The sequence below is a fragment of the Erithacus rubecula genome (assembly GCF_903797595.1).
Source record: "Erithacus rubecula genome assembly, chromosome: 14".
In the NCBI taxonomy this organism is placed as follows: Eukaryota; Metazoa; Chordata; class Aves; order Passeriformes; family Muscicapidae; genus Erithacus; species Erithacus rubecula.
Window position 1 is genome coordinate 2,638,269 of NC_136666.1, and position 20,476 is coordinate 2,658,744.

The 20,476-nt window shown below is 50.5% G+C and overlaps 1 protein-coding gene across 4 annotated transcripts; it reads left to right on the plus strand.

The window, feature by feature from the left end:
• Positions 1–619: 619 nt before the first annotated feature.
• PKM (pyruvate kinase M1/2) lies at positions 620–20,167 on the plus strand. Of its 4 annotated transcripts, none has more exons than XM_079317810.1 (11): positions 620–780; positions 6,223–6,392; positions 6,761–6,852; positions 9,705–9,836; positions 10,009–10,195; positions 10,995–11,265; positions 11,522–11,672; positions 12,919–13,071; positions 15,934–16,100; positions 18,665–18,846; positions 19,393–20,167. In XM_079317810.1, the coding sequence occupies exons 2-11, from the start codon at positions 6,242–6,244 to the stop codon at positions 19,497–19,499; spliced, it is 1,593 nt and encodes a 530-aa protein (XP_079173936.1). In that variant the 5' UTR covers positions 620–780; positions 6,223–6,241; the 3' UTR covers positions 19,500–20,167. The 4 variants fall into 4 exon arrangements, with proteins under 4 accessions (XP_079173936.1, XP_079173937.1, XP_079173934.1 ...); XM_079317811.1 differs by lacking the exon at positions 15,934–16,100 and adding an exon at positions 16,520–16,686 and having other exon boundaries at positions 628–780; XM_079317808.1 differs by lacking the exon at positions 620–780 and adding an exon at positions 5,958–6,012.
• Positions 20,168–20,476: the final 309 nt, after the last annotated feature.

Below are 20,476 nucleotides of genomic sequence, written 5' to 3' on the forward strand. Positions count from 1 at the left end.
CACTATTACCAGCCAAGAGCCTTTATGTCTCTGGCATACGGTGTCCATGTTGGGTCCCCACAGAGCTGAGGCAGTGGCTCCAGTGGCCCCGGTACTGTTTCTCCTGAGTCCCCAGTATCTCCAGCCTGGTCTCTCATTGACCCCAGCACAGTGTCCTCAGCGTCCCCAGCACCATATCGCCAGCATCTCTTCGTGTCCCCAGAACTGCGTCCTCGTGCCTCACTACAGAGATTCTATATTGGTCCCTAGTGTCCCTGTTGGGAGGTTTCAGGATTCTCCAAAGCACCCCAAAACACCCAGAGCTGCTGCTCTCCAGAGTGAGGGACCCTGAGGTGCGAGCTGAATAGCCTGTGCCAGCTGAGGGTGTCCGTGCGAGTTGGGGGGGGCTCGGTGTGAGCTGGGTGGGGTCAATGTGAATTGGAGAGATCGATGTGAATTGGGGGCCACGGCCCCTTTAAGAACATTGCGCCGGGCCGCGGTCCCTTTAAGGCGACGGTCACACTCCGTCCGCGCGCGCGGCGGCTGCGCCACCCCCTCATTGGCCGGCTGGGCGCGTGCTGTGACTCAGCGCCACCCCCGTGCTTTGTGCGTCCGCTCGTGAAAGTAGCCCCGGTGCCCCGCCCTTATGGCTCCCGGCTGATCGGGCGGCGGAGGGATCCGCCGAGGGGCGGTGCTGCGGCGAGCCGGGATCACCTTGGCGGGGCGTGGGGGGCGGTGTGCAGAGCGGCGGCGGCGCTCGGAGGGAGAGGACCAGGTCGGGGTGTGACTGAACATCGGCAGGTAACGGCGGCCTGAGGGGCAGCGAGCGGTGGGTCAGGCCACACTAGTACCGCCGTTATCCCCATGTTTCCGCCGCAGGGAGAAGGTCCCCCCGGGCGGCGGCTGAGGGGAGGGGGCGCGCGCCATATGAGGAGAGGGTTGAGGAGGAGGCGCGCGGGGGCTCGCGACGCCGAGCTGGTGGCGGCCCCGGCCCCGCGTCCCCTCCTCTGTCTCCCCGAGATCCCGCAGCGGGGAATCGCCCTTTCCGAGCATCCCCTCGTGAGCCAGCACTGGGGAACGCCCGATCTGAGCATCCTTTCCGATCCCGCGCTGGAGAACGCCCGCTCCAAGCGTCTTCCCACGGCCCACACCGGGAAACAGCCGTTCCGGCCCTGGGGCGGGGGGAGAGACGCGGGGGTCCAGGCTGGGATGCGAGGGTCAATGAAGTGGGACATGCAGAGCGGGAAGCCCCGCTCCATGTGTGCCCGGGGCCGTGCCGCTCAGCGGGGCGCCGCTGCGGCTGCTGCCCGGTGCTGGCGGCCGGGCAGTGCCGGCGGAGCTGCCGGGAGGCTGAGTCAGAGGCAGACGGAGTGAGGCGCTAGGCCGCCGCGTAACCCCCCCCCCCCCCATGCTGCATTCACGTAAGAGCCGGCAGGTCCCCAAAGGGCATCAGTTTAAATCAGCGTCCGCCTCACTGCACCCACCACTGATGCTGCAGCCTCTTCCTGCCCCCACCGGGAAGAGAAGGCCCCTTCTGAATTATCTTCTCCCTTAATTGTGCCTGCTTAAACACGTCCGTTTGATTTGGACAGTTTCTTGAGCTGTGAAACCCTTTCAAACATGTTTAAACCCCCTTTGCAGAGCTACCAGGGCATGAATACCGCTTTTGTCGGCGGACAATGGCAACCTCCCAACTGTCTCCTCAGACTATTAAAAGTATGCAGCAATCTCTAAAAACCTGCTTTTGTTCTGATAAGGTAACTCGGTATCGATGAGGCCCAGGTTAACAAAAAAAATTCCGTGTTTTATAGAGAGTTTTGTAATCTTAAAGTGTTAACTTTCCTGCTGCTGCTCGTCGTGACTTGCCTTGTCTCAAAGGTGCAACGACGAAGAGGTTTCTCGTTACTCAGACGCATCCAGACACTTGTGCGATTAGAAGTGCTTAATTTAAAAAAATAAAAATCTGAGAAGTGTAATTTCATGTCCGAGGCCCCGTCTATAGAGCAGAGCAAAATTCCAGTTAATATAAACGAGTCCGATAGATTATTGGGCCGTGCTGGTGCCAGCAGGTTTCCAGCCCATCACCGGATTAAGCAGAAGGTTTTTGTGCGAGGCAGGAAGCACTGCTGCGAGCCACGTGCTTGAACCGGGGACTTCTGCCTGTGAAAGCTTTCTGAGAAACTTGCTTGCACTAGTTAAAGAGCTTGAAGAGTCTGGAGCAGCCTGCGGGCTTTTTTTTTTTTTTTTTTCCCCTTTTTTTATTACCTGCGCCTTTGTCCATCTAAAGCTATTATTAAAACTTTCATTTATTGCTGTTAGCTGGAGCGGTCCACCGCCGGCCTTAATTCCCCTTCCACCTAGCATGTTATAATTTAATTTGATGGGACCAAGACGTTTCGCAGGCCGGCTGGAGCACGTGCTCGGTCCTTTATCTCCTGCCTGGCCGTTGTTCTCCCGGGGGAAGATGGAGCCGCAGTGGATGGTGATGGATGGCACGTAGGGAATGGGGCTGCAGTACCGGGGCGCTGCCACGTGCAGCAATCTCCATCCTGGAGTGGGGATGCAGCACAGTGGTCTGTACTTCTGCCTAGTTAAATGTGAAAAGAAAATCCCCAGGCTTTCTTTTATCGTGTAAAGCAGGTCTTTACAGCTTGCCTGAAAGCAGCCAGGTGCTTTTTGCTAAGTCTAATGGCTCCTTGTCCTCTGCAAGGTTAAGCCTGTAGGTCTGTCCTACAAATACCCTCGAGATAAATCTTTCTCGTCACCAAACATCCGATGCTTGCCACCTCCTCTTTATTTTTTTAGTTAAGCCTTCCAGGGAGGGCAGCTCAGCAAATGCACAGCTGAGCCAGCAGCACATGGGGAAGGTGCCAGAGCCAGCCTGACCTTCCTGTTCCCCATTGCCAGAAAGCTGGAGAGACATCTCCCTTGTGGGTGTCTCCTCCCGTGGATCTGCAGCTCAGTACTGGGGAGAGCGTCGGCCATCCGGGAGCTGGTGGTGACTCCTGGTTTCCATCCAGGCTTGCAGAAAAGGGGTGGAGTTTTGGGGTGGCCATTTTGTCCTTATGTAAGGGCGAGACACCACCTCTGGCACCAGTTGCCTGGCAGGAATGTGCTGTCCACCCTCCCTGGGAGAGTGGATGCTGGGCCAGGGTAAAAACGTGCTTCTCTGCAGAGCTGCATTTCCCTGTTATTGAGTGCCTTTAGCTTCTGGCATGAGCAAAACTGATATTTTTCTAGGCTTCTTTTGGGAATCTGAAGACCTGCCTGGTTTCATAACCCTGCCCTGAGCACTAACTCAAACCATTTCTGCCTCTGGGCAGGGACACTGGGCATGAGCAGCCTTGCTCTGCAACATCCATGAGATTGTGTAAGTGAGGCTGACCAGTAAGTCCTGGATCATCACCCCCTGGGAGCCTCCTGGCTGGAATTCCTGCAGGCAGTGACACAGCTCTGCTGCCATAGCCTAGGGACAGCCCCTGCTGCGGTTTCTACTTCCCTGTCGCCAGTCACAGCAAAGACTTGGCCCTGGGTGGGGATTGCCTGGGTGGGGATTGCCTGGGTGGGGATTGCTGCTCCCTCTCCTTTCTCCATCCCCAAGGGGCATATCCAGAGAAACCGGAGAATTCAGGCTTTCTCTCATCTGACCCGTGGGATGAGCTGGCTGGAATTAGTCACCTAGCTACAGTAAAACCCAGTCCCCACCTCAGATGGCTCAGTCTGGAATATTCAGGAGCTGGGGAGATACCAGTCATCATTGGGACACACTGCCTGAAGCATGGGCAGTGATTGATTTGGGGATTTAGTCGTTATTCCTTTAGGAATGAATTCAGGTTTATTCTGGAAACATTCAGGTGTTGTAGGGTATTGCTCACCCCCTCTTCCTCACTCTACCCAGACTGAGTGCCCTGTGTTTTCTGGTGTCCTTAAAGTCCTTGTTCCTCTGATGTTAAAAAAAGCAGAGTAGTGGGAAATGCCAGACATTCCTGTTATAAATATGAGACTGGTCATTCCGGTAAAATTCAGTAGATGCCTTGTAAATGCATGGTGAGGGAAGGCAGGGGGGAGTGTAAAAAAGACTCCTGGTGGTCGTGGGCACGGTGCTGTGGACAGATGGGTGTTTGGAATACTTTCTGGCTCCTGTCTTTCTGCTCTCGCCCCTGGACAAGGTCACTGTGTCTGCGGTTAATTTTTCTGAGTCCTCTGAACTGCTGGAGAATCTTCTGAAGGGGATTCTGGCTGGGAAGTGAACTTCTTTATCCTTATAAAAACTTCAAGGGTGTTAAAATTATATTTGCAAGTGACTTCAGTGGGTGGGGGGATTTCCATGAGGCAGGGAAAATTTACTTGGCCATTTTTTATAAAATACCAAGTTGTGCTCAGGCTGCAGTTTCCGTGTTGGGATACCATTGTTCCGTGTTCCTCTTGTTCCTAAAAGCTGTGCAAACCTGATCCCCTGTGCGTAGAGGTGATTTCCCAGCAAAGGCTTGGGGTTTTTTTGGTTTTTTTTGCATCTAGGGAAGCTGACACTGTTTTGCAGGTGTCAGAGGGTGCAACAGCAAGTGTTAGAGGGCTGAAACACAATGTTTTCGGACTGACCAGAGGGTTTTCCTATAATAATTAGACTTTGTTGGGCTTTTTATGTGGGCAGACTTTCTTGTAATGACTCCAGTGAATCAGCAGCTTCTGGCAGAGCTGAGGGAAAAGAGGCTTTGCCAGGTCAAATTATGGTTTTTGCTGGCCTGGCTGCTCTGTGGCGCATGGCAGCGCGGCGAGGGTGAGTCAGGGCTGCCTGCGCGAGGATCTGCACGTAGGTGAGGGAGGGCTGTGGAGCAGGGGAGGAGCATCGGGGCCAGGCAGCAGGGCTGCTGTGGCACCAGGACAGCACCAGGCAGCCTAGCAGGGCATGCTCTGCCCTTCACTCTGCTCAGTGCCAGCTTTCACCCAGTTTTTGGTGCCTCTGTCTCAAAGCTGTATGTGCTGAGCTGGCTGGTATGTGCCCCTTACAACATCCCGTGTTTTATTTGTGGGCTTTGTCTGCCTGGGGTGGGCAGAACAAAAGCCCTGTTCTGTTCCTCCTCTTTCCCAGCTTTTAGCTGAGCCCCAGCCCGTGTTTCTATAAGCACATCTTGAGGATGAAGGCAGCTCATGCCTGCTCTGAGTTTCACCCGTGTGTCCAGGGCATGGAGTTTGAAGTTAAACCTGTCTTTAAAGGCAAAATGAGTGATCTTCCCATGCCAATGGCCACCACCTTGAATCACTCTTTTACCCCAGAGGCTTTTATAATGCTGGGATTTTTAGTCTGGGCAGGTCCAAGAGACATTGAGCTGCCATTACTACTTGAGAACAAAATTACTGCAATTGGAAATACCTGGGGCACCAGCACTATTGTGAAATGAGTGTCCTCCCATCCCACTGAACTGTTAAGCAGCAACTCAGCTTCCTCTTTGAAGGATAGTTTCCTGAAGAATAGGCTGGTCCTGCTATTGGGGAGACTCTGTAGTCCAGAGGAGGCAAGCAGCCTGAGTTCAGAGAAGTTTTTTAATCCAAATGTTGAAAAATACAACCAGTTTTAAACCTTATGATAAATTTCTGGTGCTGTAGGTGGAGGGTATTGCAGGGTGTGGGGGAGACCTGCAGCATCTTCAGTCAAAGAGAGACTCTGAGTATATTAGATCTTCAGTCTTTTATGTGTTTTCTGCCAAAGTGTTGTGTTTAATCAAGTCAAGTCTGCTTCTTGTCCAGGCTTAAATGGTTTAGGCTTATGTGGACTTTTCTGTGATTAGGTGCTCCTGGGCAGAAGGTTGCCCGTGTCTGGGCATGCTGCAGTCACGCCAGTGCTGAGCTGCCCTGGTCCCAAGTGGGATGGGAAGTCAGTTGGGACCTCTAGGAGAAATGAGTGGAGAGCTGGGAGGGAGGAGGCAGAACCTCTGCCTGTGCACTCAAGTGCTTGAATTTTGTTGCGTTGTGTAGCTCCAAGGGAAGACTGGCAATGAAGAGAAGCTATGAAGGGAACATCTGCATAGCAGGCAGGTGAGCTTTGGGTGGTCCATGTGGGGGATGACATGGAAATAGAAACATGCCTTGCCTGTTAGGACTCTCAAATAGGAACATAAAGATAGTTTGACCCAGTAGCAGCTTTGTTATCTCCATATTCATCACGTGGTTGTCTTGGTGTCTCTGCTTGATGGGTAAGGTGGTGTGGGTGATTCCCAAACCTGGCACCGCTCTCTTCCCTTCCAGACACAGGAATCAAGCCACCATGTCGAAGCACCACGATGCAGGGACCGCTTTCATCCAGACCCAGCAGCTGCATGCTGCCATGGCTGACACCTTCCTGGAGCACATGTGCCGCCTGGACATCGACTCGGAGCCAACCATCGCCAGAAACACCGGCATCATCTGCACCATTGGTAGGCTATTCCTCGAGAGGACAGGATTGCAGCTAGGAGCCCACGCCTTGGTGAAACTTATTAGGAAAATTGGGAGAGGGATCTGGCTTTCATCCATTGCCAGGGCTGAACTTGTGTGGTGAAGGAACATGACTTTCCCATGTTTGCCTAACCTGTGTTACTGCTGGGAGTGAGTCCAGTATCCAGGGAAATGGGAATCGCTTGGGTTCTGCTGCACTCTGTGGGCAAGTTAAAACAATATTTGGTGATGCAGCACTGAGCAATGCTGTATCCATTTACATTTTCTCTTCCACATGAAACAGCCTGGTCTGTGTGGGTTACCTCATGATTTTTTTAAAGTTAGTGTTCTGACTGTTTGTTCCTCCTAGGCCCGGCCTCCCGCTCTGTGGATAAACTGAAGGAAATGATTAAATCTGGAATGAACGTTGCCCGCCTCAACTTCTCTCATGGCACCCATGAGGTAAGGGTGGGGTCTGAGCTGCTATGGCCCCTGTGTGTCTGCTGATCCTGTCCCTCAGAGAGAAGGGAAATCCAGCTTCATCCAGACCATCCTTGATGTGGGAAGGTCAAATAGCTGCTTTTGGGGAAAGCATGCTGGTTATACATACCAAGTCTGTCACTGTTGATAATACTGAAGTGTATTTTCTGAGCCATTTTGAAAGCAATTCAATTCCTCACCATGCCTTGTAGCAGAGAGCCAGGTAACTGGTATTTGACACTGTGTGCCAATTGTTTGCCATGAAATCGTTCACCTCTTCCTTACATCCTGCTGTTCCAGAGCTCCTGCTTCCCAGTGAGCAGCAGAAGCTGAGACCTCTCCCTGTTTCAGTCCTCTGCAGGAGGTCACACTATCAGTTAATCTCACTTCTTGTTCCATTGCTGGGGATTTTGCAAGCAGGCAGTCAATGAATTACCCTGATCAAAAGGCATCAGATTAGTGCTTGGTGCAATTACTGTGCCTAGTGAGGAGAATGGGCTCATGGGTTTTCTGGCTAACCAGCTGCTCCGGGTACATTCTTGACACTCTGGAAGGTCCCACTGTGGAGCTTGGGACGTGGTGTGGTGAGCTTAGAAGAATAAGGTCAAAGGAAATCAACACTCCATGACAGTCAAGCCCTTATTGCTATAAATAGCTGAGATCCTTAGTGATACTGGAGGACCTGAGGATCTCATTTTGCTGAGGAGTTGTTTTTCCTTTTTTTTTTTTTTTTTTTTTTTGACCCCAGCTTTCAAAATGTCACCTGGTAGCAGCTGTAGGTGGCTTTACTTAGTGACCCGTGAGCCTCGTGGTGTGTAACAGCTTGGCCTCTCACCCTGGTGGCCTTTAATGGGCACAGGGTAGTGTCAGGATCAAAAGGGCTGATACTTAACTGTGGGCAGCCATCGGACCTTGACTAAGCACCCTGGGATAATGTCAGTGCATGCCTTGCACTTGGGAAATCATCCTGGAGAAAGATAGTGTGGAGTAACTGTCCCAGGAGTCAAATCCTTGCAGCTGGGTGGGTCTTGGGCCAGGTGGCACCTCAGGGAGTTGGTGGCCAGGCTGACACTGGGAATTCTCACACCATTATTGCCCAGTTGCAGTGGTCTGTGAACTTGGCTGAGGTCTTTCTGTTTTGTGTGAGATCTAATTGCACATTTCACACCAACAAAGCTCCAATGTGGCTGTCAACTGCAGACTGTTACCATCAGCCTAGGGAGTCCTAGGTTTGTGTCCCCTCCTGGCTCCTCCAGACGCTTCAGTTTCCAGTGAAGCCCCAAAGAGTTTCCTTCTGTCACAAGTGCTTCAGTTCTCATGTCTACCCCAAAGCATTTACCAGGGCCTGAGATTTAACAAAGGTGTTCTGGCACCTGCCTGGCTCCCTTTTATGTAGAACAAAAATGGATTTTACCTCCAGCTCTGTCTGCATTCCCATTCTGCATGTGTAACTCTTCAGAAAGTCAGACTCTCTAGGAGCCAGTTAGTCCTTGATATCAAGCTAAAATGGAAAAATCCCAGGTGATTAGGTTTAGATAAGTATTGTGGCACTGTTGGGGCATGATTTCTGTGCTGCATCAACCCCAGCTGCAGTGCCTGAAAGGGTCAGGGCCGTCTCAGTTCCAGCTTGCACACTCAGTCAATAAACTGACTCATTTTCCTGCTATAAAGAGTTATCAGCTGTTGGGTATTTCTGGCTCAGGGCACACATGTGAACTTTAGCATGGCTTTTTCCGGCCTCACCTTCCTGGTGCTGGCTTATCATCCCCAAGACACCAAAGTTGGTGTAGAAGGCTCGTGTTGGGGTGGCTGACTGGCATGAGGGAACTGCATGCTCCTGGTGATTCAGGTCAAACTCCATCAGTCCATGAGGCACAGAGAGGAAAGGGTATGTTGTATCTACTGAAGTCTGTCAAGAGTTACACAACTCCTACTAGTTGTCAGTAGTTAAGGTTATCTCTTAATGTTATTTAAACAAGTAAAGTAAACTGATCTGCTGGCTATCTGTAGCACATTTGAGGGAGTTGGGCTGGGTTTTGTCATCACAAAACTATCTTAAAACTGGCAGCATTTAGCAAAATGGTCTTGCAAACAAGGTTTGGAAGCCAGGTGTGTGGTAATGGAATATTGAACTCCTGTCTCTGTGATTACTTAGACTCTGAAAATAAGCTGTAAATATTTACATGGATAACATTATTTTAGCAAATCCTTTATCTGTGGGAATTCAGGCCAAAAAGTGAAAGTCTGTCCACCTGCATAGTGGGTCAGGCTGGAAGTGTGTGTGGGAACTAGCAGTGTGGAGAAGGATCTTCCCTTGCTCTGATGGGAGGAGGAGCACAACCGTGTGATACTGTGACATTCTTCTGCTATCAGGTCTCTTTCAATGCACACAACTACCCAGCTGCTGGTGCTGTGAATATTCTGCTGTGTTGAATAGGCAGGTATTCAGGAAAGCTTTTGGAAAAGTTACCCCTAAAGGCCTGTTAGTTGGTGAACCACATTCAATTGACAGATGTGTGTCCTCACAGAAAATCACTTCAGGCAGGCCTCAGGACTCTCTCCTTGAGTTGTCCTTCTGGAATTAGAGCTGAGGTAACTTCCAGACTCCAACTTCATGGCAGCAAGGTCCTTGTATCCTTGCAGTCTTCTTTATTTTTGGAATAAAAAATATTGGAATGGGTTAAAATATATTGTCTGGGTTAGATTTTGAAGGCAGAACTCAAACTAAAAGCAGAGCTGTCATCCTGGGCAGTCTAGGGTGCACAGGGATCTTTTCTGTAAGCAGTGGGGTAGAATCAGCTTTAACATTTGCATCTTTTTTCTTTTCTTGCCAGTATCATGAGGGCACAATCAAGAATGTGCGAGAAGCTACAGAGAGCTTTGCCTCTGATCCCATCACCTACAGACCTGTGGCTATTGCACTGGACACCAAGGGACCTGAAATCCGAACTGGACTCATTAAGGGAGTAAGTTGCACTTTTTTATCCCACTTCACCACAAGAATTGATACTGTATTAAGTCTTTGGCCATTTCCAAACAAAAAACATCACAGAAAATGAGGTAACAAACCACCTCCCAAGAGTTCTGACTGCTGTGGGCTGCAGTGTGCTGGTTTTTACTGGATTTGTTGTCATACAGAGTGGCACAGCAGAAGTGGAGCTGAAGAAGGGTGCACAGCTCAAAGTGACCCTGGACGATTCCTTCATGGAGAACTGTGATGAGAACACGCTCTGGCTGGACTACAAGAATCTCACCAAAGTTGTAGAAGTTGGCAGCAAAGTCTACGTGGATGATGGTCTGATTTCTTTGGTGGTTAAGGAGAAAGGTGGGTAACAGCCATTTCAGCTTTGCCTGTTTGGATTTTCCTTAGCACATACTTGTGCTTTCCTTCCAGTAACTGTTTCTTAGTTTGCAGTTGTGTGTTGAAGAAAGGAGAATGTGGTTCTTGATGGTGTAGTGAGACTTTGAGCTGAATTTCTATCTCAAGTGTAGGAACTTTCTAAAAACTAACTTCAGCTGGGTTTCACTGGGCTGGCATACCAAACTTCATCTTCAAAGGGGGATGTGTGGTAGGGCCATGCCTCTGGCTCCTGATCAGCCAGGCTAATTCATGCTCTTAAAGCAAGATTTAACTAGTTTTACAGCACAGGCCCTGGGTTTTGTAGCTAGAGACAGAACTAGTTTTAACCAGTCATGTAGAGGCAGGGTTACTTGCATGATATTTTCTTCATAATGCATTGTAAACTGCTCTAGCCTCAAGCCTCTTATCTGTGAGCCTGTAGGGAGTGGGAGGTGAGGCTTTTGGGGGGCTCAGTTTGCTCTTGCAGGGTTCTGTGTGCAAAACTACAACCTGCTAGCTTTTCTTGGGGGAGGCAATCCCAGCCTCCTGCAGGGAGCAGCTGGTATCTTATCCAGGAACAGCCTAGGAGTTGTTTTAGACTAATCTATCGTGTTCCCAAGGTTAAATTGCAAGCTTGTGTGATACAGAAATGCTCTGAAGAGCTGGGATGTGTTTTTTATCACCATGTGCTGCTCTTGGCACTGCAGTTCCCAGGCAGGGAGGTGGTGTGGGAGCTGGTAGCTGGAGCTATCCTGTAAACACTGACCATGGGAATACGTTTCAGGGAAGGACTATGTGATGACGGAGGTTGAGAACGGCGGCATGCTCGGCAGCAAGAAGGGCGTGAACCTGCCCGGCGCTGCCGTGGACCTGCCCGCTGTCTCCGAAAAGGACATTCAGGACCTCAAATTCGGTGTGGAGCAGAACGTGGATATGGTGTTTGCTTCCTTCATCCGAAAGGCTGCTGATGTCCACGCTGTCAGGAAGGTACTGGGAGAAAAGGGAAAGAACATCAAGATCATCAGCAAGATTGAGAACCACGAGGGTGTGCGCAGGTGAGCTTCGTGCAGGGGATGCTTTGGGTTTGGCACACTGAAATAGAGCAATACACACTCCTTTTTGTAGCTTCAGGCAGCTTTGTGCAGCACTGAATATGTGCTGTGACTGCTTCTTGTTTTCTTCCTCCTTCTCTGATGTTGCAAAAGCCTAAACAGCCCATGACAAGCATGTGTGCTCCTTTCAGAGGAGGACAGACAGATGGGAAGGTGCTTTGCAGAACAAATGGGATAACAGCTCTTCTCTCGCTGTCAGGTTTGATGAGATCATGGAGGCCAGTGATGGCATTATGGTGGCCCGTGGTGACCTGGGAATTGAGATTCCAGCTGAAAAAGTCTTCCTTGCCCAGAAGATGATGATTGGGCGCTGCAACAGGGCTGGCAAACCCATCATCTGTGCCACTCAGGTATGGGAAGCATCACCTTTGGCGCCTCACTGCCAGAGTCTAGCTGGGAGGGAATGTTGGGGCAGCTGTGGGTTGATGACATTGGTTAAAGAGTAAGATGCAGATAGGTTTTGCTTGTAGCTAAAAAGCTCATTTAGGTGTTTCTGTGTTTGGGGTCTTTTCCAGTTAGATTATGGGGCCTCTTGCTAAAGACTATTCACCTCAAAATGTCACGTGGTAATGAACCTTTGGGTCTGAGCGTGCAAATTCATGGGAAAATGGCACATACTTTTCTTTGGCATCTAGTGGCAGCAATCTCTGCCTGACTGGGAAGATTTGCTGGGTTTCCCAGGTATCTTAGAAAATGTACCCACATTGCAGCTTCAGAGGGAACTGATCCATCTCCTTTTTCTAGGAGTGGTAGGGATCACATGCACAGTCCTCAGGCACTGGTAGGACTGGTTTCCTTGTTCTGCACACAGGCTGTGGAAGTGAAGACTGTCTTTAAACAGTCATTAAACAAGGTTCTAGATTTACAGTAGCATATGCTCCTTCTTCCTGTACTGCTACAAAAATGCAATGGAAACACAGCCTCAGGCAATGTCCCGTGGGTGAAGAAATGGTGTTGAAACAAGTGGTGAGCTCCAGCTGGGGGGAAGCTGAGCATTTGAGGAAGACAGGGAGCTGGCCAGACTTGGGGTGTGGAAAGGGGTTAGAAAGTACTAACTTAATGGAAAGCTGTTTTGTTTTCCACTCTTAAGTGGGGATGCTTAAAAAGCTGGTGGAATTAATTGTTCTGAGTTTACTACCTTGTACATATTGTCAAGCATTTGAAATCTTGTGTTGGAAAAAGGTGACTTCATTAGTGCAGACCTTGCTCTTTATGATTTCTAGATTATAAAATTCGAGAATATATGACTGGATTTGAGCTTTCCATAAAAACATCTAATGCCACATTCTGCTCTAAAGAGGTCCTAGGAACTCAGAGCAAGCCTTGTGATGAGAAGTTGAAGGTTGGAGTATTTTGTCTGTGATGTTGTGTGGCTTAAATCTCCCTGAAAAAGGAGTAGACGTGGAATGTGTATAAAATGGAATGGGTTGTTTTCCTTACTGGTGGGGGCTGGTTTGGGGACCAGACCTCTCTCTCTATTCCATACCTGTGGAGATCACTCTAGCTTGCACCCCACTTTGTGCCCAAGCCATGAGGAGCATTGAAGTGCAGTTGTTTCCTCTGGCAGTGTGTAGATCTGTGGGTTTGTCTCTCCAGATGCTGGAAAGCATGATCAAGAAGCCTCGCCCGACACGTGCCGAGGGCAGCGATGTGGCCAACGCCGTCCTGGACGGAGCAGACTGCATCATGCTGTCTGGGGAAACAGCCAAGGGGGACTATCCCCTGGAGGCTGTGCGCATGCAGCACGCTGTGAGTACTGCCCCGCCAGCTGGGGACAGGGACACCACCTCAGCTGGCCACTCTGAGGCCTAAATGGACACAGCTGCCTAAAATAGCCTTTTTTTTTTTTTTTTTTTTTTTCCGTAGCCTCAATAGAAATTTAATCCAATGTTCTATTGCAGTGGCATATTCAATGCCTTAAACTTGTGCAGGGTCAAGGAGCTGCTTTAAGCAGTTTATCTATAGATAATGAAAGGCTTTGACTGAGTCCTGCATGGGAGGGAGTGGGGAGGCTCCTGGGGGTGATTTACAGCACTGTTGAATTCAGCACCTGCTGTGTGCTGGGATTGGGGGACTTGTTGCATGTATTGACAGCACCATATTTTTACATGCCTGAACTGCCAGAAACCTCTGCTCTGCTTCAAGCTCATGTTTCAGCTGATAAAAGTCTGATGTCAAGTAGCTGTGAGCGTTGCTGCTCCCCAGTTACCAGTGCTGTAATCACAGCAGTGGTAACTCCCAAGTTCTAACTTTCAACAGTTTTTATTTGTAATTCAGGTTCTAAAGGTTATTCAACTCAGCCAGTGTTGGTTTGCAGTGTGTTACCTAAACATCTCAATGTGGAGTGGTGTTTTTTGCATGAGGCACATGCAAAATACAGCTTATGATCACTGGGCAGTGGTGCTCCTTTACAGGCTGAATGCTAACAGTGCACCTTAAAGCTTTTCCCTCCTTTTCCAACCCTTAAATCACAAGGATTGACTGCCTACCAAGACTTGGGAACTTGCTGCAGCAAACCTTACACCTGGGTTTCCATTATGGCATTAATTCTTTGGTCTGGGCAGGTTGTGTTGTACCTGCAGCCTGATCTGAGGATCTGTTGCATGTGCTTCCTGCTTCCTCCAGACCTGGGCATGGTGTTCATTCCACCAGGGCCCCTGGACAAGCACTGAAGACTTTAACACTCTGCAGAAATTGAATTTCAGATTGACTAAATGAAAGATGTTCCAGGCAGCAAGGTGCCAACTCTTATGGTATGAGCACATAGCAGTACAGTGAGGATCTTTCATCTGAGCTAATTCACTTGTTGTTAGTCAAGCCTGGCAACAATGTCCTGATAACCATGGTCTGGGGATCTGCAGCATAGCTGGAGCAGGTGGATGTTACTATCTAAAGTGGGCGGTAGCAAACTTCCAAATACTGGGCAGGCTGATTGCTGCAGGTGGGAGTGGGCATCCTTCCCATTCCACTCCAGGACTTCAAAGCCCAGCCTGGCCATGCTATGCTGCCTGATGGGACCAAGGTTTAAACAGCCTCTCCATTTTCCTTTCTCCCACCTTCCTGGTATCTGCACCTATGCACCAACTGGAAACCCTCTATAGCTGTTCCTGTCTGAGCAGATCCAGCTGTGGGGTGAAGTTAAGGATTACTGTGCCCCTCTGCAGCCACTGCAGTCAAAGCAGATGCTCGTATTCCCATGTTCCATTACACATGGAGAGTGCAGACTTTTCTCTAAAATCAGGTTTGCTCTCTATGTTAAATGGAGCTGCTGCCTTTTTACCAGAAGCTGAAAATAAACTGCCAGGCTTCCAGCTCCTGCATTTGGAGTAAGTGTTGTGATGCAAATATTCCCCTTTTATCTAAATCCAGCAGTAACAATATGCTTTAGGACAAGTTGGCACTGGCCTGCTGTTCCGGCCTGCTGTCTGTGCCCTGTTATTTTTGGAACTAAGATACTTAACTACTTTGGCTTTAACTGATAACTGTGGAAAGGATAATTCCCAGCATCACATAAAATAATTAACACTAAAGTAGCAAAATTCTGATTTTTCTAACTCCAGAGCTTTCACTATAATGGCACATCAGCCTCTAATTTAACATGAACTTGTCATGCTTTGTGTAATGGCTGCTCACTTTGTGGTGTAACTGGGTGAAGTTGCCCTTAAGAAGATAATGAACCTTTGCATGTTTTTCTAGTCTCTGCAAGCCTTCTTTATCGGGTTGTTGGGCTGTCTGAGATGATTAAACATGATGATTCCCAGGATTCTGGGATGAACAGGTTGCTGAACCTGTAGCCAATGCTCAGCCAGAAACAAAGCCTTTAGTTGTGCCTCTGTCTCTCTCATCTGTCTGTATCTGGCACTGTACAGACGCCCCAGCATGCACACTGTGACAACCCTATAAGGAAGACTTGTTCCTGTTTATTTCCCTATTACCAAAAGGAAGTTGGTATCTCACTTGGATGTGAAGCTTTATTGACTCTCAAGTTAAAATAAATCTTTATTGGCTCTCAAACTAAATCTTTAATTGCTCTCAAGATAAGCCAAATCTTCATTGTCTTTAGTTAAACTAAATGTAATGAGGCTGAGAGAACAGACTCCCACCTTCATGGGTGACATTCAAAGTGTGTTGCTTGCATGTTGGCTCCATGAAAACTGGTGTTGGGAGCCTAGGAGAGGACACCAGATATTCTGGAATCTCTTACAGAATTGCAGGCAGGTCCACAGATAAGCAGGTAGGTGGCATAAGAGTCTCTCAAGGAAGTCACAGGCAGCCATGACTTAGTGTGGTCTGGCTCTGAGCTGGCTTTTTGTGGTCCTTAAAAAGTAAATTATGTTTGCTTGCTCTGCTGGAACTCCCAAATAGAACAAAAATGCCATGTTTGGGATGCCTGCCCAATGACTGCAGCCTGCCAATCCCATGGTATGGTGAATCTTACTCTGGGTTACCTTTAGCAGAGTCAAAACCTGAGAGACAAAAAGCTTCACAGCTTCACCTTGCATGCATTACTGTGACAATTAAGCAAGTTAATGTGATCTCATGTTCCTCTGGTGTATGTTTCCTTCTTTTCTTTCCTCTATTCTCCTCCTTCCCTCCCACTCGGGCCTGCAGATCGCCCGCGAGGCTGAGGCTGCAATGTTTCATCGTCAGCTGTTCGAAGAGATTTTACGCCTCAATGTTAACAACAGGGACCCTGCCGATGCCATGGCAGCGGGCGCGGTGGAGGCCTCTTTTAAGTGCTTAGCTGCAGCCCTGCTAGTCCTGACAGAGTCTGGCAGGTAGGGCTCAGAGAGGGGCTTGGGCCAGCAGAACACGCTGCACTCTAACACGGCAGTCTTTGGCCAGCTGCTCGCTGCCCGTGCCAACCTTGTGTAACCGCTGCCGTGTGAGCTGATCCTGTGCCAGGGAGGGACCCCAGCAGGCAGGAGCAGAGGGAGAGTGCCTGGCAGTTGGCATGAGTGTCACCTGAGTGTGGGCTTGACAGGGCGAGGTGCCACCATTCCAGAAAGAAGCCTTGGGAATGAAATGGTTCCTCTGCAGGGATATGCTGTTGGGGTGAGCTTGGTCTGAGCTCGCTGATCAGTGACAGTGCCAAAGGCTGGCAGTGTGGATGTGGCACCTTGTGCTGGAGCACCTCGCCCTGCCCCGTGCCCGAGTGCCTGCTGTGAGTGTTTTCGAACGCGTGTTGCTCTTGTAGATTGCCCGGGAGGCCGAAGCCGCCATCTTTCACAGGCAGTTGTTTGAGGAACTGCGTCGTCTGACCCCACTCAACTGCGACCCCACCGAGGCCGCTGCTGTGGGCGCTGTGGAAGCGTCCTTCAAGTGCTGCAGCGGGGCCATTATTGTCCTCACCAAGTCTGGAAGGTAGGAGGGGACAGGTGCCCCCAGGTCAAGCCTGCTGTGTGACAGGGTGGGGGAAGGAGAATTCCAAAAACGTGGTTTTGAGAGACCGGTGGAATACACTCTGAGTCCTCGGCCTTCCTCTGCCAGCGTGGCACCAGCTCCAAGCCCAGCCTCCCTGCACTGCTGCAAGTGGCAGTGGCACCAGCTGGAAGAGCCAAGGGAAAATAAGTGTTGCAGCTTCAATTCCAACTTCTTGGCAAGAAATCATCAATGTTACAGTGAGGCAGAAAGGCAGAAGTTCAGTGGATGCAGAATCTTTTTTTTTTTTTTTTTTTTAATTCAAGGCTTTGGCCTTTTGTAGCAGCATCCAAATTATTGGTCCCTTGCTGGACTTCGCAGTCATCAGCCCTGCTTGCCTGAGCCCAGGGGGTGAAGAGGGACTGCACAGCCTGGGATTGGTAGGCAGGAAAATGGAAAGTACTGGTCCTCTTCCAGGATTCCTTGTGCCTGCTTGCAGGTAATCTATCTGCACAGACAGGCATCTGGCAGACACCAGGTGAGCTCAGTGGCTGCAGGTGAAATGTGCTGGAACAATGTAGTTTGTGATTTCTGTCCAGCAACGGTGACAGCTGCCAAGCAGAGACTTGTTCTTCCAGTTGTGGAATGGGAGCTAGAGCCTCATGGATCAGCTCTTCCATCTAGAGCAACTGGGCTCCCTGTTCTCTAAGCACGTCCGACCATAAGTCTCAAGACTGCTTTCTGGAAGGAAATCAGGATTTCTCACACTGGATTCACACCAAAACAGTAGTGCAGCAACAGAGATGTACTTGTGTATGCTGGGTACCACCTACCTGAAGATGTGGACCATCAGTGAAACCTTCACCAAAATGTACAGCTTAAAATGATTTTAAGCAGAAAATTACTTTCTGCAGAGATGATGAGGGAGTTACAAGCACTGAGTTCTGGATACCCTCGTGCTTCTAATGTTTCTTTGTCAAATGTTCCAACCTTAGCACTTGACCTTTCTAAAGAGGTTTGAACTCTGATATTTGAGTATTTTTAGCTGTGGATTTGTTAACTCTTGTGAATACCTGAGTCTCCTGGATCCGCGGCTCGGACAGTGTGGGAAGGTTTGTCTGAGGGCTGACATGTGTGATTGGGTGCTTTGAGCAGTCTGCTGGCCTCTGCTTTAAGCAGCAAACTTTGCATATGAGTGTTGCTGTGCTTGGCTCCACTTAATGAGGCTGCAAAAGCAAGTGGAGACCACCAGCATGTCTGTTGGAAAGGTGGAGCTGCAGTTGCCACAGCCTTGCAGTTTGAATCTGTCTGTTTGCGGATGCTCTCCCTCAGCAGTGCTCAGAGAAAGGAAAGTTGTAGTCTAGCCCCCACCTGGACTGTGCTGTTGCTGTTTTAAGGCTTTTAAAAGATTCTGTGCCCAATTTCCCAATATAAATTTTGGCCTTTGTTGCATTTGCTTCTCATGGGGTGCAGGAGCAGAGCTCTGTGTGGAGGAACTGGCCTGTTTGCTGGCTGGGAGGCAGATGGCTTCCTTGTTGGCATGCTTTGGGCAGCGTTGCTGGCACCAGCTATTTCCATCCCCAAAATCAGGAGCTCCTCAAAACAAGGAACTTTCAGGGACCCCTGCTGAGATGCCAAGGCCTATTTGCAGAGGCCAGAATAAATGGCACCATGCCACCCTAACATAGCAACAGAGACAAGTAAAGGCTTGTTTGGGGACCAAAACCTCCTGATGGCATTTGCTGAAATGGGAGGTGAGGAGATTGTCACCACCAGTGGTCTGGGGTCTGCCCAGTTGCCTGACTGGGAGTCCAGTTGGTGAGTAGCTCTTGCAGAGACTGCTGACATCCCCCAGGGGTTTTGGGGAGCGCTCGTGGCTGACAGGCAGATCTTGGGGCCGCTGTGCTCCCACAGCCATTCCCGGGTGTCCTCTCTGGAGCCTGTGCTGGCTGTGTCCCCCACCGCGGCTGTTGTCCCGCAGGTCGGCGCACCTGGTGTCGCGGTACCGCCCGCGGGCGCCCATCATCGCCATCACCCGCAATGAGCAGACGGCGCGCCAGGCCCACCTGTACCGCGGCATCTTCCCCGTGCTCTGCAAGGACCCTGCCCAGGACGCCTGGGCTGAGGACGTGGACCTGCGCGTCACCCTGGGCATGAATGTTGGTGAGTGGCACCGCTCCCCCTCCCCTGGGACACGTCCCTGAGCACCTGGGTGGTCACTGATCAGAACTGGTGATGGGAAGAGCGGAGCTGGCTGCCTGTGTGGTAACTGGATCCGGATAGGAAATGGGTGGTGGTTGCGTGAGCAGAACCACATCCGATTGGGAAATGGGCTGGTGGGTTTGGCATAGCTGTGAAGGAGTTTCCAGCAGAAGACCAGGTTGGGTTTATGGTGGTGAGTGACAAATCTGGGGGTCTCACCACTCCTGAAGGACAAGGGAAGCCTGGAGTGGGGTTGACTGTTTTTGACCCTCTCCAGCTCCTGTGCTGTGGAATTTTGAGCTCTGTTGCAGAGCCCCAGAGCAGAGATGAAGGGTGTCAGTCAGATGGGTGGGCAGCAGGAAGGTGGGATTTTGATACTCTCCTGGAGCCTCACTGCTATGGCACAGGCAGCCTTGGTGATTTGGGGAGCGAGTCATGAAAACTGTTACCCCATGGCTAGGGGACAGAGTTGAGAGTGGGTTCTCACACCTCCTTCTTCTCTCCTAGGCAAAGCTCGAGGGTTCTTCAAGAGCGGTGACCTGGTGATCGTGCTGACGGGCTGGCGCCCTGGCTCTGGCTACACCAACACCATGCGTGTGGTGCCCGTGCCCTGAGCGCCTGCTGGGCCTTCCTTCCCCTGCCCCCTCCCCTCCCACCACCCCACTGCTCTGTCTCCCCTTGCAGTAGACCAGCCATTGCTTGCGCTGTTCTCCTTGTCCCTAGAGTGGATGTAGGTTGCTAAACACCACCCAGTGCAGCAGCAGCAGGGGCAAGAGACCTTAAATCACTAAAAAAAGATACTTGAAGTGTTTAGTTTTTTAAAAAACTTCTCCCTTTAGTTAAAGTCCTGCCTTGATGTCTGTAGGAGTCAGCATAGGAGGTTCCTGCGTGCTGCTGGGACTCCTGTTTCCTGTTGACTGTTCTCAGAGTGTGAAATGTCCCTTTCCTGGCCCTGGTGTGGGGTTTTGGGGAGGGAAGAGGCAATGTGTGGTCAACGGTTCTGCTGGACCCCTCCTTGCTCGAGGCAAGCTGCTACTCCCCCCTCCTGTCTGGCCAATGCCTCCCCAGGCCCAGGGCAGATCCAGCCTATCTCAGCTGCTTGTTTTGGGGTTGGGGCAGGGGAAGGGTGTTGCACAGAGCTTCCCGTGCTCCCCTTGCAGCGTTGTCTCCTGTGTTAGTCGTGTCCCCCCACCACCCCAGAGCCCTCCCCTCACCCAGCACTCTGATGGGCCCTGGGGTGGGAGAGCACAACTGTCCATCAATAAAGAGAAGCTGAAGCACCTGCCGGGCTGAGCTGCTCCTTGGGGGTTCATGAGGGGGTCTGCAGGGGTCGGGGGAGATCTGGTGGAGAAGGGCTGCAGGAGGCAGGGAGGTGCTTTAAGGGTTCAGGGTGGGAATCGGGTGGAGTCTGCAGGGCTTGAGGTGTGTGTCTGGTGTGGGATCTGCATACATTAGGAGATCGGCAGGGACTAGGGCCATCTACAGTTTTGAGAAGGTGCCAGGGCAGGAGTTTGCTAGGGCTAGGGGGTGCCTGGAGGGGCTCTACAGGGATTTGGGTGTTCAAAGGAGAGATCAGCAGGGCTGGAGGCAT

Excerpts from the sequence above, each read along its gene's own strand:
- PKM (XM_079317808.1), top strand. The coding sequence starts at position 5,972 with ATGAAGAGAAGCTATGAAGGGAACATCTGCATAGCAGGCAG. Across the intron at positions 6,013-6,222 it reads AACATCTGCATAGCAGGCAG|ACACAGGAATCAAGCCACCA; the intron begins GTGAGCTTTGGG and ends CTTCCCTTCCAG. Across the intron at positions 9,837-10,008 it reads GAACTGGACTCATTAAGGGA|AGTGGCACAGCAGAAGTGGA; the intron begins GTAAGTTGCACT and ends GTTGTCATACAG.